General features: G+C 39.5%; 4 protein-coding genes across 4 annotated transcripts in view; 2 read left to right on the forward strand and 2 right to left on the reverse strand.

The window, feature by feature from the left end:
* LOC109707617 (putative glucuronosyltransferase PGSIP8) overlaps positions 1 to 5,317 on the forward strand; it is a 45,921-nt gene extending 40,604 nt beyond the window's left edge. Inside the window, exon 5 of the mRNA XM_020229023.1 lies at positions 4,424 to 5,317. Within this exon, the coding sequence (XP_020084612.1) occupies positions 4,424 to 4,967 (544 nt within the window). The 3' untranslated portion in view covers positions 4,968 to 5,317. The remainder of the gene's footprint in view (positions 1 to 4,423) is intronic.
* LOC109707618 (protein TRIGALACTOSYLDIACYLGLYCEROL 1, chloroplastic) lies at positions 5,459 to 7,219 on the forward strand. The gene has a single exon (XM_020229024.1). It carries the CDS (start codon positions 5,684 to 5,686, stop codon positions 6,770 to 6,772), a length of 1,089 nt encoding a protein of 362 aa, XP_020084613.1. The 5' UTR covers positions 5,459 to 5,683; the 3' UTR covers positions 6,773 to 7,219.
* On the reverse strand, positions 14,037 to 15,856 carry LOC109707130 (zinc finger protein ZAT1-like). Its single transcript, XM_020228226.1, has one exon. The coding sequence runs from the start codon at positions 15,681 to 15,683 to the stop codon at positions 14,556 to 14,558; it is 1,128 nt and encodes a 375-aa protein (XP_020083815.1). The 5' UTR covers positions 15,684 to 15,856; the 3' UTR covers positions 14,037 to 14,555.
* Positions 23,968 to 25,874, reverse strand: LOC109708129. Its single transcript, XM_020229739.1, has one exon. It carries the CDS (start codon positions 25,700 to 25,702, stop codon positions 24,032 to 24,034), a length of 1,671 nt encoding a protein of 556 aa, XP_020085328.1. The 5' UTR covers positions 25,703 to 25,874; the 3' UTR covers positions 23,968 to 24,031.

Here is a 27,420-nt window from a genome sequence, read left to right on the forward strand (position 1 = left end):
AATTATTATTGGTATATGAAAGGACTCAATATTAATAATAATATTAATAACTGGTCTTAAACATTTTGAACCGATGATTTAGGCCTAATAATAATAATAATAATAACTGGTATTAAGTATTTAATATTGCACTTACCTCTTTTTTACACTGAGTTTTATATTTTTTTTGTATTTTTTGCTAATTTTTCAGACCTACTTTGGTTAGTGTTGCCCCACCCTTAAGACGTGCCGACGGGGTGGAAGGTATTTGTTGTATCGGTAGGAGTGATTGCTGAAGCCTCGTATGTGGAGGGACAATCTCGCCTCGCCTTTAGAACATTGCTTTCGCACGTCTCCACTCACAAGTCTCACCTAAATTATTTTTCTCTATAATATTTTTCACGTAATCCAATTTTATAATTTTTCAAAAACAAAATTAAAATTATTTTCTTTTAAAATTATTTAAAAAATAAATTATTCAAGCTAAATATATATTTAGATATTATATAATTATATATTTGTTGTTATTTCATCTTATTTTTTTTATAATAAATTATTTTTTACTACTATTTTTTTAACTCCTCTTACATACATATAGATTGACATTTTAATTTATTTATTTTTATTTTTTATAATTATTATATATTAAAATTTATATTAAAGTATTGGTATTAAAATTGTCTGGGATGAAACGCGGGTTCAACGCTATTTAGATATAAAATCCCGCTTATATAGCTAACGCCCGCACATCACGTACACGAAATATCTCCCTTTTTTAAATCCTATAAAAACAAAATAAAAATAAAAATAAAAATAATAATAATAATAATAATAATAATAATAATAAGATAACTCCTTCCTCTCTCTTTTACCAGGATAGAAAAAGCCACTCCTCCGATCGACCCTACTTTACCCGTGTTGAAGAACAAAGACGCGCAACTCCCCCTTTCTCTTTTAATTTTTTGCTTAAAATAGGCTTAATATCGGTATGGCTTAAAAATGGCTTAGGCTTAATTGATTGATACTCGGGTTTACTAGAATGTTCATCGACTTACTCAAGGATCCAGATCGATTCGTAGTGAGGTGTTCTTTTTCCGATTTTGGTCTAATTCTTCTGTCTCTCATCTAATGTCTCAAGTACGATAGTTAAGTACTTTTGTTTAACAGTTTTTGACCTAGCGTACCAAGGTCAGGTTTTCTAACTTTTCTTAAGTCTTGGGATAGTAAAAATGACAACTTCATCGGTACACTTTGATCTGTTGATCTAAACGAATTTTATTGTTGGTTTCATTAAACTTAGTAGAGAATCAGGTGGTGTTTATCGGGTGGATGAGTACATAGGTCATAGTTGGTCATTGGAGTGTAAAGGTCGGTAAGTTCGGTAGAAGATCAACTTCATACGCCATTCGCGTACAACCTACTTCAATTACCTTCTGAAGTTTGTTGTGTACCAGTGGAGTATATTGTAAACGATATAGATATACGACTTTGGTCATAAATTGAACTTGAAACAGCGATGGGGGGTGGGTTTTTTTTTTGGAATTTTGAATTAACTATAACGTGTGACCAATTCTTACCCCCCGTTTTTCTAATTTGTCCCATACTTAATTCGTTTCACTCCTTAGGTATTAAGTACAACATGACTGAACATGTTAGTTCTGTCTTTAAATAAAGACTTGGTCTGGCAATATAGGTACGAGGATTTTGATTCTTCTTTAACTAATATCTTGTTATAGTATACGTCTTTCCAATTCACCACCTTGGACTTCCTGTTTCTCCGGTCACACCTTCTACGTCCCCAACTACTTTTGTCGTGTCTTAACTGGTGTGACCTTCTCGAGTAGTCAAAAAACCTACTTTTCCAATAGTCTCAGCTCGTATTGTTGAGCTAGTATAAGCTGGTTCGAGGTTCGTATGTCGAACAAGTCACAGTCGAACTTGGCGCTCAACTTTAACGGGACAAAGAGCATACCTAAGAAGTTCAAGAGGTGTCTTTGTTGGAAGTGAGGTAGGAGGAGAAAGGACAACCAGTTAGTTTTGTAATGTTTTACTCTTAAACTTTATATCACGATGAATCCGTTTCGATCTCGTTAGTATCAGTTACACTTTAAGTCAGATTTTATCCGTAAGTCCCTTAGTAGTACCGAATGTTTCTACTTCTGTTAAGTATTATGTATCTCTTGTGTAAGAATCGTTTATTATCTATTACCCTAGTGTATAACTACCTCAAGACCAAGTATTCTTTGAAGTGACCGGTTGTCAAAGATTCATACTTTGGTCTATGACCTCTTGTACTCTTGGTTTTTTACTGCTATATGAATTCAGAGATTTAAAGAGTCATATGTCGTTTGTAACGTTATATTAAGAAACGTTGACATGTTTTGCTTTCAAGAATAGTCGTATGAACGCAATCTCAATACGTCAGTAGGATATCAAATCCGTTAGTTACTTTTCATTGTAATCTATAACACTTTAGTTGATCATAAGATATATTGGCCTAAACTTCTTTGGATTAAATTAAGGTAATACTTTAAGTAGTAGAGAAGAGCGTCCCTTTCTTTTTTTTTCTTTGAGTCTATGTCGTCGTTCATATGGATGGTAACTTCTTGGATTGTTTCAGGGGTAACTATTTATCAGTTTGGGGCATGTGGTTTTATACCCCGTCCCTTTAGGCGGATTCCTCCCTATTTTTCTAGATTCTCGGTTCCCTTTTGAGAGAATTCTTGCGATTCCATAGAGGTGTAAAGAAGAGAATTGTCGAGTTGGTGAGCATGACTAAAGGTTTTCTACAACTTTTTCAGTTTCAAAAAAACTGAGCCTTCACCTGTTGGTAGTAGCACTGGTAGACAAAGCCGAGAGTTCATTAGAGTGCTGGGTTTTAATCTTTTAATGTTTGAACTTTCTGAGCTTATGGGGCCTTTAGGGTCGCCTAAGCTTCGTTCCTGCTAGCTTTTGCTCCCATAAAAGCCTTTTGCTACTTCTTTTGTAGGTACCGCCATAGAGGACCAAAAAGGAAGAAGAAGAAGTAGAAGGAGTTTAAGTTCGCAAAGTTTTTTTATTCCTATTTTTATCGCTTTTATATCTTCTTTGCTTGTTTAATTGTGCCTTTATCTTGCCTTTGCAGTCTAACATTCTAGACATAGTAGCCACCCACTCTTTTCTAACTCTGTACTTGTTCCCGCTCCTACTCCCCGCTTTCTCTCTCCTCTTCCTCTCCCCCGCATGTTCCAAACCTGGGTAGCCTAGCCCTGCAGCTCCCTCCGCTACTGCTGCTCCAGCCGCAGCTGCGGCTCGAAACGCTCCCTAGAGTAGTAGTGGGCGCAGCGGTGCATCTTGAGCATCAGGGAGCCGCAGGGGTACATGTAGTAGCGGCGCATGCGCACGAAGGAGACGGGGAGGAGGCGGCGGCGGAGGCGGCCTTTGTGGTGGTAGTGGTGGCGGCGGCGGTAGTTGTGGTGGCTAGAGGTGCTTTCGGGATTTTGGGACCGGGAGCGTGGGCTGAGGTAGAAGGTGCTTAGGCCCTGGCTAGTTTTCTTATGTCTTCCCCGGTTTGCTCTCGCTACGACACCAGCTTTGGGATCGCCACCACGATTGTCTCATGCCTAGAGGAAGAGGAGGCGGCTAGGGGGAGAGGGTAAGAGGTCTAGAGCAGATGCCGAGTTTCTCGCTCGATGAGGCCGGCTGGGGAGGGCGGAGGCGGAGAACGGTAACGGCCTCTAGACTTCTTCTAGTGGCCTCTCTCTCTCCTCTCTCTTATTATACTTTATATCTCTCTCTTTTGCTCGCTTTTTTTTTTTTTTTTTTTCATCTNAAAGGTTCTTCTGTCTTTGGGCACTACTTTAGTCCGACAGGCTGGACAGATGAAGGGTTTTGCTTAGTTTTGGTCTGTCATACGTTTTCCATTTAAATATACATACATATTAATTAATCAGATCCTTGGCCCCAGCCATGTTCTTACTGTCAGGACAGTTAGGATTAAGCTCATGCTATTCAAAATGGTGACAAGGGAACTAGTATTTCGATTGCTATACTTGAATATATATATTTGTCTATGCATGCATTTGTGTCTACAGTACCATAGTGCCAACAAATGTAGTGCTACTGTCACTATTGTAATGATTAAGAATAAGCAAAGGACCGGGTCACATTTGACATAGTTCAGTAATGGGTTTTCTGCGTACATACCCTTGCAAAATATTCAAGTAGTGCCCTATCAAGTTATAAGCCTGTGAAAACCCCATTCATTGTATTCATGTCTCTGCCGGGGGTATGTATGCAAAAAGTTGTTTTCACATGGGTGCCCCCTTGTGAGGTCACACATGTATACGAGCAAAGCTTGCATTATTTCGTATGGTTTGTATACAAGATAAAGGCAATATAGTTAATTTATTACAATCTTACCCCTCTTGGTTTCTTATTTTTGCCGTTGAAATACTTCAAACAGGTATGGATCAGAGCTACCGGTAATCCTAATCCAGGCTGTTCTATACATTGGGGTCATGGCCGTCACCCGTCTAGCCCGCCCCAGCCTGTCGAAGCTATGCTACAACCGCCGCCCTGAGAAGACCACTGCTTTCCTCCTCACCATCCTCAAGCTGGCCGCTATGTGGTCCATGCTAGCCGCCTACACCGTCCCCTTCTTCCTCATCCCCTGCACCGTCCACCCGCTCTTCGGCTGGTCCCTTTATTTACTCGGCTCGTTTGCCCTCTCTTCCATAGTGATCAACGTTTTCCTCCTCCCGCCTTTCGCAGTCCTGACTACTTGGCTCGGACTTTTGGGGGCGCTCTTGGTGATGGCTTTTCCTTGGTATTCAGATGGTGTCATGCGGGCATTGACATTGTTTGCGTATGCGTTTTGCTGCGCGCCGGTTGCTTGGGCTTCATTGGTGAAGGTGATGGGCTCGTTGCAAATATTGATCGAAAGAGAGGTGTTCTTTCCGAGACTGGGAGAGCCCGCTCAGACAGCTGAGTTCAGCAAGCTGTATTAAGTCGTGAATCAGATGACGGTCATGGAAAAACACTGATTGGACTGGCTAATCTCATTCATTCTGACAATTTTGGCTGTTCGGTTCGATCCGCCTGGTTTGGTATGTACGTACTATTACGAGTTATACTTTGTGTTCTGGCGCCGTATACAAAGAGGCGAACTGAATGGCAAATATTCATGATAGGTGATATTTCTGGGGAGCAAGAGTGGAGGATTCCAGTGAGGGTGGGGATTAAATTATGGATTTGTTCTGTTGGGGGGAAGTTAGATGTTTGTTATAAATTCATTTTAATTTTAATGCCTCTTCCCTTTAATGTGAAGTTTCTGATCAAGTAGTGTTGCTCAATTCAATTGCTTGACCTATTTTGTTTCTCACGTCTCAATTGAGAATGCTTTACATTATTCACGTGGTGCATACAAAATTAAACAGCAAAGCGGGGAGAGTGCGTTGTGTATTTCAAGTCTGTTCTTGTTTAAATTCCGTGATGCCAGAAAACTCCTAACCCGTGGATAATAATCCCTGCGCAGACGCAGGCCCAATAATTATAATAATAATAATAATAATGAAAAAGAAAAGTTAAAGACCGAAACCCGGAGAACTCGGGCCGGGTTATTTATGCATTACTTTGGACCGAGCCCATTTGACACAGCTTTTAGCTTCTTCGACCTCTGCTGTTACTAGAGTAGTATGGCACAAGCCGTTGGGGCACGATCACCATGGAAGCCGCTTCCCTCCTCCTCCTCCGCCCCTTCGTCACCACCTCGTCCTCCGCCTCTTCTTCCCTTTCTCTCTCCCGCCTCCTCCCTTTAAACCCTAACTTCTCCCTTCTCCGCCGCCGCCGCAGCAGCAGCAGCAGCAGATGGAGAACCCCCTTCCCTCCCTCTCCCAATCTCCCCCTTCGAAACCCTAATCGCCTCCGCGTGCTCCGCCTCTCCCTCTCGGAATCCTCCACCAACAACTCGCCCACCGCGGCCGATCCCCCCGAAGCGCCCGCGCCGGAGCCGGAGCCCCTCTTCTCGCGGTGGTCGCCGCCGCGGCCGCTGTGGCGCGGCCTCTCGGCGCTGGTGCTCGCGGGGCAGGTGGCGCACCGCGTGCTCACGGGGCGCGTCCACCGCCGCAACACGCTGCAGCAGCTGGAGCGCGTGGGCCCGGGCTCCACGGGCGTGGCGCTCCTCACGGCGGCGTTCGTGGGCATGGCCTTCACCATCCAGTTCGTGCGCGAGTTCACCCGCCTCGGCCTCCACCGCTCCGTGGGCGGCGTCCTGGCCCTGGCCCTCTCCCGCGAGCTCAGCCCCGTCGTCACCGCCGTCGTGGCCGCGGGCCGCGTGGGCTCCGCCTTCGCCGCCGAGCTCGGCACCATGCAGGTCTCCGAGCAAACCGACACCCTCCGCGTCCTCGGCGCCCACCCCGTCGACTACCTCGTCACCCCGCGCGTCCTGGCCTGCTCCCTCGCCCTCCCCGTCCTCACCCTCCTCTGCTTCGCCGTCGGCCTCGCCTCCAGCGCCTTCCTCGCCGACGCCGTCTTCGGCGTCAGCATCAACATCATCCTCGACTCCGCCCGCCGCGCCCTCCGCCCCTGGGACGTCCTCAGCGCCATGATCAAGTCCCACGTCTTCGGCGGCATCATCGCCGTCGTCAGCTGCGCCTGGGGTGTCACCACGCTCGGCGGCGCCAAAGGGGTCGGCGAGTCCACCACCTCCGCCGTCGTCATCTCCCTCGTCAGCATCTTCATCGCCGACTTCGTCCTCTCCTACCTCTTCTTCCACGGCGCCGCCGGAGACTCCCTCAAGTACGCCATGGGCTAGGCTATGCTCTACTGCAAAGGGACCGATCGACTTCCTGGTACGCATGTGTGTTAAAAAAAAAAAGAAAAGAAGAAGACTCATTCCTCCCTATCTGCTGTTTCTTTTCGTATGCTGAGCTGAGCTGAGCTGAGCTGAGCTGTGGTAGTAAAGCTGATGAAATTGGGCGGCATTGGCTTGTCTGATCCAATTCTACTCCAATAATTAATGATGATCTGTTTCTGTGATGAAAACCCTTATAAATGCTTTCATGCTTGTGCTAGTCTAATGTGGTAATGCTCGTTTGTAGACATAGCAAAATATGAGGCATTCATTACTTGTAAACGATTTTCCGAGAAGATCAGGATCTACTACTTTTCTTTTTGGACACGGGGAAAATAATGCATAATTGTATTGTATACTCTCCGAAAATGCTATTTCACTGTACCATTGTCCGAAATTCTTATCGAACATTTGTGCGTTTCTTAAGCAACATCTCTTCGCTTCATTTAGGAGAGAATTTCGTGTTTGACGTATCCTTGCAGGAAATTGGTAATGCTTCTTCAATTCTAGAAACTCTGGCAGAACTCTAAAATTTACTCCTAGGCTGATAGGTAGTACTATTTATCGGCAAGTTTGATTAAACGCTGCCGTCGCTATTCCAGTGCTAGAATTGTTGCTACATGCTTTACATGTGATATTTGATCCCTGATAACATTTCGTAAATCGAGGAACACAAGGGGAAGGAAATTTATTGCGTTGTTCGTCTTGTGACCGCTTCTGTAATGATAGGTAGGTAGGTGATCGGCAACTTCTGCATTCGGTGCGATGATATGTCCTAATCGGAAGCTGCATCAGTTTTCAGCAGGAATTGCAATTTGATTGAGCCTAACTTGCCTTTTGGCTTCTTTCTTTTTTTCTTTTTTTGTTGTTAGTCGTGGACCACAGTACAGGTACGTGGTTTAATTTTCATTTTGTAAAATTTTGGATTTCGCATTTGCATGATAGAGTAATGAATCTCTACTCTCCGTTCCATTGAGTCGTGGTTGTGCTTACAAGAGGCTGAGCACTTAGAATTGCGGTTTGCTACCAATTTCTTTCCCAAAAGTATAGATGTGGGATCGAACAGTTAACACGCCGAGCTAAGACCCTGTTGGACAACTCAGGCAAGTTAGCCAATATCTTCTAAACCGTCACTCGTCAGCGATGTTAATACAAAATTTTTTTATTAAAAGAAGGTTGTCAAATATACTCGGGCTTAGGCTTGCGTAAAGCGCAGAGGTTTGCGAGAGTCTTACGCAAGCAATCGAAGTGCAGATCTCTTCCATGTTTATGCTCTGAGGTAGTCTTCTGTGTATAGGNGGTATTATAGCTTCCATCTCTATCTTGTCCTGAAAGTTTGGTTGCTGATGGTGTTGCTTATGGTACTTGTTACCAACATTATAATGCTGGTTGTTGTGACTTTTTTTTTTTTTTTTTTCACTCCCAATATACACCGCTCTACTAATGTGTTGTTTCATTTTTATTTTTTAATGATTGTGTGTGTTTCATACTATTTTAGACGTATCTTTAACAAGTTTTCACATGTGGTGAGATGAGATGATTATTGTTATTAATTTCTTAGAAACGAAGGACAAACTATTTCGTATTTCCACCCACTCTGTATTTATGTCCAACTGGTTGTTGCCGAAAAAATGACTCGTCTCTAACAAACAAATCCATCATGAGTTCCACCTGACGCACAAGCTCTTTCAAGCGCGTCTAAGCCACCCTTCATTTATCACTCTCTACCATTTGGTTTTTGCTTCAACTGAAATTATGATTAGCCTAACTTTTGATCATTTAACTGAATTGATGGCTCATTATTTGTTTCTTTTCGGCGTGGTTTGTGCTTCGTTTTTCTTTGTTTACCTTTGCTTCTAATAAAAGAGCTTATGATCCCCTCTTTGTGAGGATACAGTGTGATACTAACTCTTTACTTTCCTAGCTAGTCAAAGAAATCTTTCTCTGCCCAAATCCACTGAAAAACCTCAAAGCTAATGGTGGTTATAGCGCATCGTAAGAGTCACACCAGATGACAGGGATCAAGAAAATAAGATTAATGAAAGAGAGAGATAGAGAGATGATGACCCCTAACAATACTAGAATTAATAGGGGACCGGTTAGGTCAAGATCCTTGTGCCTAAACCTGTACGAATTGCCAAAAAGTTTTATGTCCCTCATAGTGTTTAAAACAAACAAACAAACAAACAAACAAAAAAAAGAAAGACCAATAGAAGCTCTCTTTTTTTTTGTAGCACTTGAATGGTTAAAACTCCCAACTTTTTTTATTTATTTATTATGTTTTATTTACTGTATACTTTGTTAGGTTGGTGCCCACATTAATTCCGCTCGAGATGGATAGGGGAGAAAACATGGTCGGCATGCATGCACCAATTTTGTTATCATCATGCATTCATGTGCACCTCCATGCTTTGCCTTTAAACATGGCATGCATGTGCTCGGGCCATGGAATTATGGTGCATGTCTATGGCGTGTACCGAAGTACTTCTCTTCTTTGAGTTTGACACTGAGAGCGAAAAAAAAAAAAAAAAGGTTTAGCCTATTAAGTTAATTAACCTCGATTAGAGGATGGTTTTGGCCTTCTCAGAGTTCTTTTGCGGGCGACGGAGTTTTCATTGCAGTGCTATTTAAGTAGAGTAATTCGATAAAGCAAACAATGAGCAACTATTTCGTATAAATCTATTCGACGGTGTTAGAGCTGTGAGTTTTGAATTGGAGCATGTGCTAGCTTTTGAGGCATCAGAAGTTATTTTAAACCCATCAAATATTCTCAAAGTTTTAGTTCATGAACTATTCTATAGTACACGTGCCTTCAACGTGCTCAAGACACAATAATTGGTCACATACAATAATTTCCTAGCCTTTGGCATAATATATGTATATATTACCACCGTGAATCATAATTACTAATTTGAGGCCATTTACAAGGAGACAAGCCAAGAATCAGCTTGATTAATCCAAAAACTTTAGACATTAATATTCCTCTATAATAATTTCATTATATTATTCTGCATTGGACTAAAGCATCGTCGTAGTGTTTTCGAGCTACAGGACAGGTACTAAATTCAACTTGTTAGGATAAGAAGTACTACAATAATGCTGCAGCTTCTGGGCTAAAGCTAATCAGTAATACAAATCATGTTGTATATAACTAATGCAAAAGGCCATAACAGAAGCAGAAGATTCCAAAATGCAACTGGACAAAGCATCTAATTCTCATCTTCAGTTGCAACTTTCAAAGTACTAATTTTCCTCTTCCTTATAAGTGGATAGGGCTTTTCAAATGGAGAACAATGGTAGAATATCCCTGTATTATGCAAATGTGGTTTTTTGGTCCAGATCATAATTACTAATATGATTACTACTGCTATAATCCATCTAATAAGATCTGTAATTTCCATGGAAATTATTAATGTTCAACACATATCACAGTTACTGATCTGATCTTGAATTCAAATTAAGAGTTGTGCTTTAATTTAGCCCCAAGAATGCGCACCTTTTCGAATTCAAAAAAGCCATGCATGCATGGTTCGAAGTGTCTTTTAGCTCAATATTGGTGTTTGTTACAATTCACTTCTAACTGCAATTAGAATTTATTATAATAATGAATCAATAAACGCATGTTTTGGGGAAAATAAACAGATAACTCTATTAATCGTATCTATAAATATTTACTAATTAAGACAATGAAAATAGGGTGCACAAAAAGGTGTTATATTTAACTGTGTTATATTATTGGTAATTTCACAGCTAGTAGTATCATCACTCCAAAAATTTTATCCCTTAAAACCTATCATATTAATATCTATCATATTAATATCTTTTCCGTGCTTGCTCAATTTTTTGTAGTCCAAAAGCAAACAAATCGGTTTGGAACTTTCTCTTTCCACATATTATTGTCATCTGAGGAATTAATAATATTGTTCTTTGACTGCTCAAACTAAAAAAAAAAAAAATTATATATCTATTCAATTTAAACCAATCAAACTAATATTTTTTATTTAATTTAAGTCCAAATATGAGACCAAGCGTGAAATATAAAAGAATAACGTCATGTACGTACTTATGTGACTCGTTACACACCTTTTTAGAATTTACTCTTTGCATGATATTTTGTTCTTTTGCATTTAACTACTATTTTTTTTTTTGGCTCGATAATGGTAAAAAAAGAAGAAGAAGAAGAAGAAGAAAATGAGAGCATTTATCATTTACTCATAACACTACAACACTAAATTGTGGTCGCATGAGAAATAAATGCGTGGAAACTTCATCCTGTGCCACCAACATATATTGTTTACGGAAAATGCAACAGTTACTTTTTTTTCTTTTTTTTCTTTTTTTTTTTTTTGAGAGAGAGAGATAGGTAGTGCGCTACCCGCTTCGTTTATTTCATTTAGAAATAAACTTAGCTGAAAATGTGAATCAACTAGGATTCGAATTTGGGTTACGAGTACCAACCACCAAACCCTTTGCCCACTTGCTCTAGGGACGGTCAGTATGCAACAGTTACTGTTGCTTGTATGTATCAAAATATGTATCAAAATATTTAAGTGCTTTTGCTTCTGGGGTTAAAATGTGAGAACAAAAATATTAATTTCATACTTTTATTTCTGTTACTGACGCTCTGAACCATACTATACTAGAATGTGTAACACATTTTAGAGATTTTTGTTTTTTGTATTCACGTCTAGTTTATATATAATATTTAACCAAAAAGAAGATTTCTACAATTCAATTCAATTCAAAATTCACGTTCTAATCCCTATGAACCATTCTCAAACCTAATGACATGAGAGATTAATCTTGAATCTAAAAAAATATTGTACATCATTTAGTACGTACGCGCGTAACAGTTATCAGAATACATTGTAATTCTTAAGAGGCTTAATTTAAGGTAAAAATTAATTAATCTCTTTAATTACTGTTGTGCAAAAATACTTTGCTAAGACACCTAATGCATGCATGACACAAAAAAGTATCATGCACTCGTGGCCTTCAATATGGATGGTGTGTCCACCAACCACGTCCACTCCCCTGTGTTCACAGAGAATTAGTTGAACTCCTCTTATCGTTCTTAAGCATGCATGCTTATGGTAATTACTAAAAGCCACCCACTCTCTTGAGGCTCGTTGTATATTACAATTCATTCGATTAATCATGAAACTTTATTTGCTAGATCGATCTTTTGAATAATATGGTATCTGAACCAGTTTTAAACCCACTGCGACATGATTTATCTAATGCCTATTGTACACAATTTATCAAATATCCACCCTATATACACGAGTTTGAGCTTTTTTCTACTAGAACAGTGTACATGCCAAACAACATTAACTTGAAAACCATGAAATCGGTTTGTGAGAGCTTGTACAAAGACCACTACCATAGCGGCAACAAACGAAACAAGAATATGCCCACAGCGGGAACAAGCAAGTGTACAATTTTAATAAGATCTAGAAAAAAAAAAAAAGGAAAAAAAGAGTTAGGTGGTTAAGCCACTAAGAAAAAGTCAAAGCCAAATACCAACTTTTGTTCAAAGGAAGGGAACGAAGATGTTGGAATCTACTTTGCATTCTATCATGGGATTCGACCATCCTTTTTATCAACTTCACTGAAAAAAAGATAATATGTTATTTGTTTTGTACAAATTCTATATAAATTTTCAACTTATATTAGCTATTAAATTTTTAACCAACTATATTGGATGCAGTAATAATTTTAAATTTTAAATATATATATATATATATATTTAAAATGGTGTTTTTTTCGGTGGGGCATACCCTTTACGCCTATCAAGTGGGGCCCAAGGCGCCGAAAGTCCAAGCGACGGCTCGTAGGCCGTTGGATCAAGGGAACGGCGGGGAGGATGGACGCGTATCCTCCGTTGAAAAATGGACGGTGGTGATGGGATGATGAGCGCAGCCAGGGGTCCGAAACCGAAAAGGATTCGACGGTGAAAGGGAAGTACGCTTTCGCAGGGACCGAAGCCTCCGAAAAAAACGTTTCCCCACCAGGGTGGTGGTTTTTTTTTTCTTTTTTATTTTATTTTTGGGAAATACTAAATAAATAAATAAATAAATAAATGAGATTGATTATAAGACCCCATCAGAGCGGTCGAACGTAGATCGGACGTACCTCGTGGGAAGGCCACGTGATCGGAACAGCTCGGTTGGCCCGTGCCATGGTCCCGAGTCACGAGTCACGAGTTACGACCCACGACTCGGCCCGAACCAAAATTAGAAGGGACTAATGTTCGGATTAGTCTCCGCAGGATCCCAATATTGCAACTTAGTCGTTGCATAAAAATCAAGGGGCGAATAGTAGTAGTTATAGGGACAGCGTAGGAAGTGTTCAAGCATTTTTATTACGCAAATAAGAAGGGGTTTTAGTTGTACGCTTCCGAGGGATACGCTCGAGATACAGCACACACAGTTGGTACACCAGCATTAAATTTCGTGCTAATTACCTGCACAGCGCCAACCAATGGGCAATGGCACAGTAATAAGAATACTAAGACCACATGGCACGAAAAGCGCTTCTGTGGGTGGAGGTGGAAACGTGGATGCTCATGCGGGTGGGGGAAGCAGCGATTCCACCCCTACCGCCACTCACTCACTACCCTCCAAATTAAGCAGGAGAGTTTAAGCAACCGCAGATTTTTCTTTTTTTTTTTTTAAGAAAAAAAGAAAAAGAAAAAGAAAAAGAGAAAGAAAAAGCTTTGGTGATTAGGAAAGGGTGAGATAATTAACGAAGTGGTGAAGGAAAGATAGAGAGCGAAGAGAGGAACAAGTAGTAGTTCGTAGCAGCAGAAGCGCTTCTGCAGTTGTGCGCAGCAGCAGCAGCAGCAGCAGCAGCTGGGAAAATAATAATAAGTCGCAACAGAGAGAAGCCAAAAGCACTTAATTCTCTCTCTTAAACACAATGCTAATAATAATAATAATAATAATAATAACAATAACGACGCGCATTAAAATGAAATCGCAAGTCAAGCACAATACAATCTCTTTTTTTACTTTTCTTTTCTTTTCTTTCTTTCTTTTTCATGCGCGTTTTGATAAAGTGGATGGATTCGAGAGTTGTATTATATACGTATTAACTATAGTTTGTTATAATTAATTAAGTAATTAATTGAGAGAAGTGGGTGTGAAAGGATAGTAATGAATGGGTAAGAAGGAGAAGAAGAAGGGAAGAGACGGTTGGAAGGAAACAGCTGGAAACAGGAATAGATAGCAACAATGCAGCTAATTTTATACCGATTCAGTTTAATATACTAATCAATTTAAATTTAAATAAAAAGTTTTTGGAGACTTAAAAAAAGAAAAAAAAAAAGAAAAGAAAAGAAAATGGCATGAGTTTCTCGACTTGCCATTTACTCAGCTGTTACAGTATTAAGCAACTGAAACCAAATTAATCTCCACATACCCACAAAATAATAATAATAATAATAATAATAATAATAATAAAGGAGGAGCTCAAAGAGAGATGGATTAATTGGGGAGAAATAAATACAGAAGAAATTAGGCATCGAATTAACTTCACCAACTTAATTAATCAGATCCGAATATTATACCCATCAAAAATAGAATCGAATTTCGTGCGGAAGCTCTTACCGCGAATTTAAGCTCAGGTTTAATTAAGTCGAACGGGTGGCTGCTGCTGCTGCTGCTGCTGCTGCTGCGTCGGCTTGCTCCGAGTTCCGAGCAACGGGAACGGAGGAAGGTGGAGCTGCTCCGAGAAAGTCGGCTTACTTGAAGGGGCCGAAGTCGGCGTCGGAGACGGCGGAGAGCTCGAAGTCGTCGTCGGCGGGGGCGGGGAGGTTGAGGTCGATGACGCCGAAGCTTCCGGCCGACGGCGGAGGCGGAGGCACCGCGGCGGCGGCGGCGGCGGCGGGATGGGCGCGCTTGTGGCCGCCGAGGGCCTGGGCGGAGGCGAAGACGCGGGAGCAGAAGGGGCAAGCGTGGGCGTCCCTGGCGCCACCGGCATTGGGCTCCGGAGGGGGCGGCGGCGGGAAGCAGCAGCCGCGGCCGCCGGCGACGCCGCCCTTCTTGTGGCTGGCGCGGTGGCCGCCGAGGGCTTGGTAGGATCGGAAGGTCTTCTTGCAGGTGCCGCACTGGTACCTGCTCCGAGACTTCGGGGCCGCCCTCGATCGGACGGCTCGGGACGCCCCGCGGCGGGCCCTCTCCCCGCAATCGTCGCCGTCCGATTGGCGAAGGCCTCCTCCTCCTCCTCCTCCACCTTCTTCTTCTTCTTCTTCTTCTTCTTCCTCCTTGTAAGAGTAGTAGGAGGAGGAGTAGTAGTAGCAGCAGTAGTGGTTGAAGCTTTGCTCTGTTTCGGACTTGGACTTGGGGTTGGTCCAGGAGTCGCGGGAGAGCATCATGAGCGAGAGGGCCACGTCCTCCTCGGGCGTCGCGTCCGAGACCGAGCTCGCCGGCTCCACGTCGTGCAACGGCGGCGGCGCTCGGCTGCGCGGGCGCTTGGAGCGGCGGCGGTGGTGGGCGGGCGCGGCGGCGCGCGGTGACTCGTTGTCGCTCTCGCGGTCCTGCACGACGGAGCACGACCCCGCGTCCGCGGCGGCGGCGGCGGCGGCGGAGGCGAAGGAGGAGGAGAACTGGGGGTCGACGAGGCGGAAGCTCTTCCTGGGGTTCTCGCGGAGGACGTAGCCGAGCCCGCCATGGATGTACCTCCCCTCGTCCTCTTCCTCGTCCTCTTCTGGGTCATCGGCCACCGACGTGGAGGCGGATGAGGCGGAGGAGAGCTGGGTTTTCGCCGCCGGAGCTCCGCCGCCGCCGACGACGTGGGATCGCATGTGGCCGCCCAGGGCGCGGCCGTTGGAGAAGCGGCGCGAGCACAGCTTACATGTGTACTTCTCCATTAACAATACCAACTCAGCTTAGTGCATCACAACACCCCAAAAAAAATATATACACATATGTATGCATACATTAGAGAGAGAGAGAGAGAGAGAAAAAGATGGAGGTGGTTGTGGTGGTAGTGAGAGGTTTCTTTTCTTTCTCCTTTTTTTTCTCTCACTACCGTAGAGAGAGAGAATAAATAAATAAAAGAAAAAAAGGAGAAGAAGAAAAGAATGAAAGAAGGGAACCAAAAAAAAAAAGAAAGAAAAAAAGAGAGAGCCTAGTTTAAATATTTTAAAAAAAGGGAAATTTATTTAGTAAAAAAAATAACTAATTAATCATAAAAATAATTACAGCAAAGTGGATTACTGTTTCAATCTCTCTCTATCACCATTCACTAGGCAACGCTTCTTGTTCCTACTAAAGTCATGCATCTAATACTTTTTTTTTTTTTTTTTTGTCTTTTGTGTTTTAAATCATCTCTTTCTCATTCATTTCCATCTGCTAGTAACGAAGAAGCGATTTATCGAAAGAAGATTAGGGAGACAAATAGCCACTCCCAAAGTGGAAATGCCTTTTGTGTTTTTCATTTCTTTTAAAAAAATCCGAAATTATTTTTTTCAAAAATATATTAGTTTTTTTTTAATGGGTTTATTTGGTAATTATGTGGTTTTTTTAGTTGAGAAAATTTAAATTGGTGGGGGATGGGTTGGAGAAGTCAAGCGGAGAAATGTTTGGGTTTGTCGTAACGACCAGGTTAGAAAAAATCGAGACCACGTGTAACGCAACCTTGAGTTGTCACCTGGACCCGTTCTCCTATCAAATTCGGGTCTAAGGTGAAACCCCTTAACATTTTTAAATCCGATCCAGTTGATACAATCCATTATAACTCGTGTAGGGAAAAAACAATTCGCTTTTTGTCCAATAACGTAGTATGGATTGGATTATACAGCAAGCATTTTCTTTTCTATTTTTCATTCAATCAAATCAATTATTTTTCGTAATAATTGTAGCATTTGGACTCTATTTGAATTCGATTCCAATCCAAATATAACACGGGTAGGATTTAGATGGAATTTTTTCAGCCATAAAGTCTCCAAGTTTGGGTTTGTATGAGTACTATATTCACATTTTTGTTTTCAATACATATGATTATAAAGAGGTTTATATTAGAATTCTCTCTTTTTATATATATATAGAGTTTCACTACTATATTCTTATAAATATAAACCTCTTTATATTCATAAGTTTTCGGTCGCTAGATCTATCATTTTGAGCATTTTTTATCCATTAAATTATACTGTTAAACTAACAACTCACTCAACCCTAAAGCACCACTATCATTCTTATCGCACATTTTTTCATCCAACGGCTGAAAGTTTATAAATAGTTTATACTCATTAAAGTATATATATATATATATATATATATATATATATAGCAGAGCTGTGCTATTAGGTGCACAGCAGACCGTGTACTCCTAAGTTTCTAACCATTCATCAATTTTGATGGATGTTTACATTGTGATAGAGAAGAAAAATTAAAGAGAAATCGCAGTTCTTAATTTATCTTCTTTTTGAATTTCTTCTCAATTTCTCTGTTCTCTCTCACCCTAATCAACAGTCAAAATTTATGAATGATTAGAAATTTAGAGAAATTAAGACTGTTGTGCTCCTTATAGTACAGTAGCCCTACTTTATAATTATTGTGCTTTATAATTATTGTGCTTTTTAAAGCTAATATTTTATAGCATTTAATTTAGACTTCCAATTACCAAAAATTTAAAATACTAGTTAGGTTTTTTTAAAGTAAAGAAAATAAAAAATATAACTAACTCATCAATATTTAAGTATTCGGTTTAGATTAGCATAGGACCGAGTCTTTCAAAACTAACTTTTAAGTTCTATCTGTGTAGATAATAATATCGACTTATATTTTTCTCTTTTTTTTTTTTTAATTCATTGGTCACTTAAGTGTTCATGTGTTCATAGGGGTCCCATAGGTGTTTGTGCGGGACAAAATTTTAGTAGGAAGCTCTTTAACAACATTTCATTGGAAAGCTTTCGATTCGATATCATCATATTAGTATCAATTTTATCTCTATCTAAAATTTTGTTGAATAATTGTTAATATTAAAATTTTATAAAAAATTAAAATTTTTTAAAAAATATTAGAATTTTTGAGTAAAGATAAAACTAATATATAATAACGAATCGAAAACTGGTTACCCTAAAATCTCCTAACCCCGTGAACGAATCTCCAAGTTAATGCAAGAGGATAACATTTTCCTAAATTTTATAAATTTTCGTACCCAAAGACATGAATAGGAGTAGTCTCCCGTATCTTTTCGTTTCGTCTACATGTAGTTTTGCAGATTTTCATTAATTTTTTACGTGACTTTGGTACTTTGGACATATGGCCCGTGCCTCATTACTTTGTCTAAAGTTATTTTTCGCTATCACAATTGTTTAGCATAATTAGTTAATTACTACTCAAATTGCTGACTCAGAAGTTAAGATTTGATTTTTCTACTCGCGTGTTTTCTACAAAGGCTTTTCAAGCTCCAAAGCTTTTTTAAAGAATATGTTTAATTAGTACCGATTAATCTCAAGAGCTCACGATTAGGGCAAAAGTTTTTTTTTAAAAAAAAAAATTACTATATTTTTGAGTTTTTTTTTTTTTGTTTTTTTTTGTTTTTCATCTAAGTATACCAGAATATTTGGGATTAAGATCTAAGAACTTAAAGAGATAGTTCCAAAAAAGAATTACTCATAAAGAGGAGCTCGAGGTGCATTCTTTCTCAAAAAAGAACTCCTTTGACCTCTCTTGTAAACAGGTTAGCATTGTTTTTGTGATCTTCAATTTTCATCTTTCTTTCTAAACTCCTAATTCGTCAGATGTTTTTTTATATGAAATCACCAAAAATTAATGCTGTGGATCATTACAAAGAGTTGCCGGGATCGATCGATGCATAATTAATATAGAATCATAGCCTATAATTATGGAGAATTAAAAACAAATCAGAAATAAATGAAGTTTACATTCCATACTATTCCTATTAAATGGTATCCAATGTGCTAGTTCAAATAATTTTTCTTAGGTACCTTTCATAGTTGTTCCATTGTTGAGGTTTGTGGCCCTAGTAGACTACAATATGATCGGGTCATTTTGTTCTCATGCACTAATTGTAGGCTCAATTATGAGCATGCAATTCACGTGAGCTAGACGTAAAAGAATCATCGAGTCGCACAAGGGATGTGTGAAGCTTCCTCCCAATTTTCTCTCCCTCAAATGCATCTTTCAAAGCAAATTTTCTTGAATACAAATTCCTATCGTACACCTTGGGTATGAGTCAATTCGCGACATAGTTTACATACCTTATTCAGTATGAGCCTAACTTAAGAGATATTTGTATCTCAACAAATGATATTAACAGAGAAAAAAATGTTATTGATAGCGACCACACATTGAACCGCGTTGTTGTTCGCACGCATATAATGTGAAGTTCCAATGCATCAAATTGTAACACCCCCACTCTATTCATATCAAAGGATTTCAAAGTCTCCCACAAATTTAGTAACAACTGTTGACCAACTGGATTTATTAGCAGTATAATAAGCAACAGAACAAAATTATAGGACATTATTAATTTGAACAAAAATAGTGTTTTTTTACCCAACCAACTCATGCTCATACATCCTTCTCTAAATTTTACAGCAACTTTTTTTTGTAAATAGCATTTTAAGTAGGATTATGACTAAATAAATCGTTAGCAATCAAACTATGATCTTAATCCAAGTTTGGCTGCATTAGGTTAAGGTACAAACAAAATTGATTTTCTAATATTTAAACCAGAGGAGATCAAACATGTACCGGGATTTTGGTCAATTGCTGGATCACATTCTAAGTGCATGTTCAAATTTGTACAATACCAAAAAATTGCACATGTTTATAATGATTATTTTCTTTTTCTAACCCTCGAGAGAGATGGTTGTTTTTAGAAAAAAAGATCCCATCATTACCAAAAAAAACATAAAAATAAAAATAAAGAAATCCCATCATTAATTTGCGGGCAAATGGTGATATCAAAGTTGATTTTCCTTAAGACAAATAACACAACAAAACGAGTAATTTTTCACGATACTATCATGCAAAATATCCACAATCATTTAAATCAATTAATTGAGATCATAACTATTTTTATCCTTTAATGGTTCTACAATGTAAGGTAAAATATATGATACTAATAATTTGGGCATTTGGACTATAGATACCCATTTTAATATATATCCTCAAATAAGGAGGTGGTCAATACTTGGGTAATCACCTCGAACTTTCCTAATTGAGCTCCAACACAAACTTTCCATAGAAACAATTCCTTGGTGGAAACCAACATTCACCACTTACACATGGGATCTAATTAAGTGACTCCTAACTTTGAATTGGGTCAAATATATCGTTATCATAATGATATCCTTTGGGATTACATGAATGATGCGTTATTTAAGGTGAGAATCAATATGCAATAAGAAAATAATTTTGTTTTGTTTTGTAAACTATTATGTTGTGTAGATTCTGCTGGTTCGATTAAGATATAATTTATACGATTGTATTGAAAATACAAAAATATATCTCTACATGCTTTTATCCTAATTGTTTTTTGGACGCGATATCATTCGGAATCTCTAAATGCCAAAACGACTCTTAAGCACTTATAAACATTTGGGGTGGGGACGCTTTGACCAACTATTTTAGCGTGTCTCACGGATAAGAACAATCTTTGTTAGAAAAACAAAGACTTTTCTAATTTCACCTAATTGTCACTCTAACCCGATTATTAGAGAATAGTAATAATCCCCGTAATAATCCCATGAAACCTAGGTGTTTCCATATATATATATATATATAACAGGTCATTTGTTGCTGTTATTAGTATATATATTCCACGTCTCATTTTAAGAGAGAGATCCTATTACATGCATGTATAGGATAGAGAGAGCTCAGCAACTTTGTTTGTCCTTGTCCTCAACCATGGAGGCAAAAAGAATCCTCTCCCCAATTTTCTCCGAATCCTCTCCAACATCTCTTTCTCCTATACACGGTCTCTTTATATATAAACTATTGAATTTTGACAACATATGATAGCCATAAAAAGTTTTTTTTTTAAAGAAAAAAAGGTTTTTTTTAAAAAAAGAAACGAATCCGAACCATTTAATTTGGTTACATCTTCTATATATATAGAAATCAAATTGTGATGACTTTGTTAGGAACCACTACAAGTCAAACTTTTCGAGCAATTTATTATGAGGTTTTCTAGTAAATATGTACCTTTTACCGGAAATGTTATGAAATTTTTCCATAGATGGTTTTATTCTTTCTATATATTGTTTTGGCATATTGAAACAACTACATTGATTGGGGAAATGTGTACGTATGAAGAGGTTACTCCTTACTAGGGGTATCTAAAGCATCCCTATTGACCTCTTTTTTCAAACAGCTTTTCTATTCCAAATTGGAAGTTGGATTTTCGGCGGTTCCTGTCCAATAGAGTTGAAAGCAAAAAGATTCAAGCAAATTATCACATAGCTTTTTGTAACAAGAAAAAACTAATTAATTTGGAGTATCTATTAATTTACTACTCATTTTGTAAGCATTAATTACATGGCTTTTTCCTTAAAAGGTTCAAGCAAACATGTCTCACATCCTAGTTTTCACAATTCGAAAGTTTGAATTTGGAACAAATTAACATAATTTCCCACAATGTAGCTGATTTTCTGGGACAGCTGGGATCTTCTCATCCTGTATGCAAATTATTAATTACGCAATTGTTGTTGTGAACAATTGGCCACAAATCTCCATTACTGAAATATCAACAACTTGTTAGCTTTTCCCTAATTTTAAGATTGCTAAATCATATATAATAATGGATTCCCAAATCACAATGTTTATGGTGGAGAATGTCAAAGCATGAAGTTTATCAACATCTAATTGATGGGTCATCGAGAGCTAAGTTGACTAATCGATAGTTGGGATTTTGTTGTTGGGGGTGGGGGGGGGGGGGGAATGTAAAGAAACTTTTAGTCAAAATGCAGTGGATGGTGGGTCGGCAAAAAATACAAAAAAGAAAGAAGAAAAAAGCCATAATCAAAACCCTATATGTCGAAAAAGTAAAATTAATTCATCAACTGTTTTGATAATACAGGTATATTGTTATAAATCCATCACAATACTTCATGTTTGATCATCTGAGCGAGACTTGTTGAAAGCACAGCATTGTCGCATGACTAACACAGTACATCGAGTTCGACCATGTATATCCTCATAGAGTACCGCAAAATCACTTTTGATGATATTATTGTGTTAATACACGTGATGATGTATCCTAAACATTAACTAATATCGGTTCGGCGAAAGATAGAGGATTGATGACGCAGAAAATGATCCAAATAAATACACAATGAAAGAATAAGATACCTGCGAATGTAACTCATGATGAGGGTGTCTTGTCCAACTTTTTACTCTAGATTGATCAGAATCGATTCATCTAATGCATCACAGAAACATCGCCCTCACCGATCGGCACTCCTATGTAGACTTCAATTTTGGTGCAATGTCGTGGCAATTTAATTACCACTCCCATCTAAATCTCTTCACCCTCAACCTACAAATTAAATGGTCACTTGTGTATATGCCCCCCATTGATGAGGAACTTTGTCGTCGTTTTGTCCAATAACAACAACAAAGTTGGTTGGAAGGTGCCATCACCTCATCAACATTTACAATTCCGCGAAGAGTTGGTTAGATAGTTGAAATTATTTGTGCTAATTAGTAGCTAAATATATGCATCTTTAACAGTAATTCAAAATACGGAGAAGTGTCGAAGTTGTTAAGGGGTCATGCTTAAGAAGATGCACATCCATGTAGGGCACAAGAGCAAAACAGGAACCCTTGGAAATGAAAAAGTAAAAAAGAACTAAAAATTCACCTTTTTATTATAAACAAAATTCACTTTTTTCAGTCTTAAAAAATTTGCTACGAATGGCTGTAAAATAATGCTAACAAAATTAAGCTGCAACTGCTTACAAATACATGGACGGCATTAAGATGATGTTGACGCGGAATACACCTTAATTTGGATGGTCTACCAATTAATAATGCAAAAAATAAAAAAAAAAAACTAGAAATGTTGCAAGTGAATGAAATTAAGAAGCATTAAATGTCCACATTATCAAGTGTGGACAATTAGAACTTGCTTAGTGGGGGAAGGGCTTATAGTCATAGAATTTGTTCAAAGTAAGTTTAATTAATGAGCAAGGAACTGCTTTGAATTGCTGGGACCCTCTAACTGCCTCTCCTGCTCCAAAATGACAAATACATCCCCATGCATAATATAATTATAATTATAATTATATTATGCCTAGGCCAGTAATAATAATAATAATAATAATAATAATAATAAAAGCTGTCCCTACCTTTGCAAGTAGTAAAAGTGAGGTTTGTCTCTTTCTTGTGGGATCACTCACCAAAAGGTCATGTGTAGATATTAGCACATAGAAGAATATATATATACATGCAGTAGTGTTCATGAAGCAATAGGGAAAGCAAGGAGCAGGTAAAAAATGTGTTGAGATCGATCCCTCAACTCTCTAAATCATTTTGAAATGAGTCCTATAGTTAACAATTTTATTTCAAGTTATTTTTATTAATTAAACCAAAAAAATTGTCGAATGTAATGATAAATTTATTAAATTTAACTGTTCTGAATATTTTTCCAACCATTGGATATGTCTATTTTATTTGGTCATGAAAAAATGGTAGAATAGCAGCATATGAGGAAAAAAGAAAAATGTGTATGGATAGCACTGCTTTTAAAGCAAACAGAGGGCAACTCAAGAGATGCATTAGGACAAAAATTGATTGGGAACACCTCAATGTTTGTTTAATTAAGTAGGATGCTTCGAAATGTGAGGTTAAATGAACAATTTGAGTCATTTGACATTCCATCATCAAACAATTGTTGACCTGTGGACTGGTTGAAAACATTTAATCCATCTCTATTCAAAAAATAATTCCTGAATATATAGCCTTCCTTTAAATCTTATATATATATTGACCCACTATCTTAAATAAGTACATTGCTTTTCCACAAATATAGTTACACAATATTTTAAACACAAAATATGAGGAAAAAAAAAAAAGAAAAAAAAATCATCTGGAGCTGGTCGTGTACTTACAGTCTCCTAACACAAATACACAATATTATAAACTGTGGAGAAAAAAAAAAAAAATTCTTGTTTCCTCAATTTCTATATAAATAAATAATATAGAAAAAAGAATGAATGAATGGATGGATTAATAAATTTCCCTCTTACGGTTCACTCCCTTCGTTACCAGATGACCCAATCCCCACCTGCAACCACGGTGAGGACTCACCCCCCATGTTAATGTCTTTGAGGTCACTCAACTTCGCCATTTTCACGTTACTATCCACCTCATCATCCACGCTATTATTATTATTATTATTATTATTCACATTAAACCCCTCACTCTTGTTGTTGGTATTATTATTGTTATTATTAGTTGTAGTAGTGTTGTTGTTCTTACTGCTTGTTGTGGGTTTAACTTTGTTACTCGCACTGCTGTGATCGATCCATGATTGCAAGTAGATTGTCGCGGGCACGTCGAGCCGCAGCGGGCTCCCGATGTCTGCGTGCCGGCCCCCCGCGGCCTCGTCGGCGGGCGCGGGGAGGTTGAGATCGAGGGGCTCCCCGGAATTGGCCTCGAACATCGGCCGAAGGGTTAGGTGGTGGTGGTGGTGATTGACGGCGTGGTCTGGCCCCGCCAATGCATGGAGCTTCGCGATCGCGGTGGAGTCTGACGGCGAGTTTGACGTGAGCCAGTGGCACCGCTTGTGCCCGCCGAGCGCCTGCCCTGACGTGAACACGCGGTGGCATATCGAGCACTCGTGCACCTTCGACTTCTTCTTCAGTGGCGACGGCGGCGGTGCCACCGCCGCCAGCGGGGGCGGGTTGCTGAACGGCACGATTGCCATCGCCATTCCCGCAACGGCAGAATCGGTTTCCGCAGCGGCAGCGGCAGCACTGTCGCGTGCGACTGCGGCTGGGTGGTCGTCGTCGTGGGGCCGGGCATCGTCGAGCTCGTCGAGCTTGGCAGCGAAGCAGCCCTTGACTTTTTTATGGCTGGCACGGTGGCCGCCGAGGGCCTGGTGTGAGGTGAACACCTTCTTGCACGCCTTGCACTCGAACAGCCCGCGGGGGACCGTCGTTGCTGTCGCGGTTGCTGTCGGCGGCACAGGCGATTTCAATTTCTCATGCGGAGGAGCGAAAAAGGATATCGGATGCGGCGGCGTCGGCAGCTGCGGCCGTGCCCGGTCCTCGTCCTTGCTTGCCGACGCGCACGACTCCTGGTCGGTGTCGACGACAACCACCGGGTCGACACGCGCAGCCGACAGCATAACAAGACAATTGGCCAAGTCCTCCTCCTCGCTTGACGGGCACACCAACTGCATCGCCGGGGCGGAATTCTTAGCACGTCGCGACCGCTTGCCCTTCGACCACGCGGCATACCCACGGTGCGCGGCAACGAGGTCGTCCTCCGCATCTGACGGAGGGGACGAAGGGAGCGAGTCCTCGACCTCGTCGTCGGAGCTGCATTTGCCGTGCTCCAGGAAGGACTTCCAGGAGACGAACTCCTTGCCGCAGTTCTCACAGACGCGGCAGCTCTTGAGGCGGTTCGGGTTGGTGCGGAGAGCGTACATGCGCTTATGTCCCACCGACGGGTTCGCGGCGGCGTCCCAATGATCGGCATTATTGCCGCCGCAAGCGGAGGGGTCGTCGTCCAGATCGTTTCCCCCCGAGGCTTCATCGTTGATGCCGTGCGCGCGCATGTGGCCACCGAGAGCCCGCCCGCAGCCGAAGCCCTTCTTGCAGATCCTACAGTAATGCTTATACGTCGGCGGTGGCTGCGGCTGCTGCTGCTGCTGCTGTTGCTGTTGTTGTTGGTCCATCACCATAGCCATGAACAAGAAATCAAGCTACAGATAGCGAAAGAAAAAGCATAGAATGGTGGGGGATTGAGGAGGTTGGTTTATTTTTTTTTTGTAGTGGTTAATGCTGTTGTGTTTTGCTGGTTGGTTAGTAAGTTTCTATGGTCTAAGACTAAGCTCCGAGTTGTGCTTTTGGATGGCTCTTCTTTTCTCTCTCACATCTGTTTCACTAATTACTAAATTTACTCTCTTTTTTTTTATAGATATGTATATATATATATTTTATTACTTTCTTTTTCAATTCATTTTTCTTTAATTTTATACATATATATTTTTAGATGTTTATAGAGGGGCTCCGTGAATGTAGATGAGTCGAGGGGTGGATGTGGATGGGGCGGGGTTGGGGAGCTGCGTTGTAGTCGTTGGCGACAAGTGGGTGTAAGGGGAATGAGTTGCTTGGGCGCCGCCTAGTCAACGGTAAATGTACTCGGTTCGGGTGAATAGGGTGGTGAGGAGAGATACGTGGAGAGCGCGAGTTTTAAAGCCATCCATTTGTATTCCTTTCAGTACAAGGCAAGTAAAAAATACGTATCCTCACGTGCTTGCTCTTCAATGTCTTCGTCTCAAGGTACACATATTACACCTCTCCTCAAACGTAGCTCAACCCCACAAAATTTTTAGTTTTTTTTTCCCTTTTTTGAGGTAACACTGTACGAAGCTTATCTAAATTCAACTACCATATATATTAAAGTTTTAATTTTATTACCCAACATTTCAATATATTTATCTCTCAAAAAAAAAAACATTTCAATATATTTGATTTGGGTCGGTCAAAAATATTTTGACTTTAAAATTTAATGTATTGTTTCTTTTTACATGTTTAGTTTGTTTATTTTATGCAAATTCTCACGACTATAAATTTATTAAAGTAAATGATTAGCTTAAATTTTAAAGTTAAAATATCGCTGATTGATTCAAATCAAATAAATTAAAAAGTTAGATAGCAATATTAAAATTTTAAAAGAGCAGATAGTTAATTTAATATAGCCCATAATTGAAATAAGTTTGCATAAAATAAACAAACTAAACATGTAAAAAGAAACAATATATTAAAGTTTTAATTTTATTACCCAACATTTCAATATATTTATCAGTTTGGTTATAATGCTATTGATAATACTAAATACGTGGCGCTAGTTCTATATATATAGTGTGGGTGTGGAAATTTATAATTTATTATCGGAATGCATGTTGCAACTTCTAATTGGAGTTCCATGTATAAAATCATTCCATTGGACGAGACTATCTACATCTTTCAAATCCATAACCAAGCCAAAACTGTTGCATGAATTTATATCCAAGCAAATTGATGTTTGACACTTGATTGTGTTGGGGATCAACAAATTAAAGTAAATCGAAATAATAGTAAATGTATGTAAATAGTTAAAGAAATTTCAATTCAAACGCTTTAACACTCGTGGCATATATTTCGCTGTTCTTTCCAAAATTAGTAATGTTCCGAAACTTTGACTTTTATTTACGCTCGTGTTGCATGTGATGCATGTGAACGGCAACAAATAAACTAAATAGCGATTTTACCTAACATTAGTGATGATGACAGGTTACAAACAAAACTTTTTCGGAATATCATAATCTTCAGGAGTATATAATTGGTTGAATTAAAGATCAAACCGAATTGAACATATTAAATTTTCGGTCCTTAGATGAAGTGTGGATGAAACGATGTACGA

The sequence above is a fragment of the Ananas comosus genome, linkage group 3 (genome assembly GCF_001540865.1).
Source record: "Ananas comosus cultivar F153 linkage group 3, ASM154086v1, whole genome shotgun sequence".
NCBI classification, from domain to species: Eukaryota; Viridiplantae; Streptophyta; class Magnoliopsida; order Poales; family Bromeliaceae; genus Ananas; species Ananas comosus.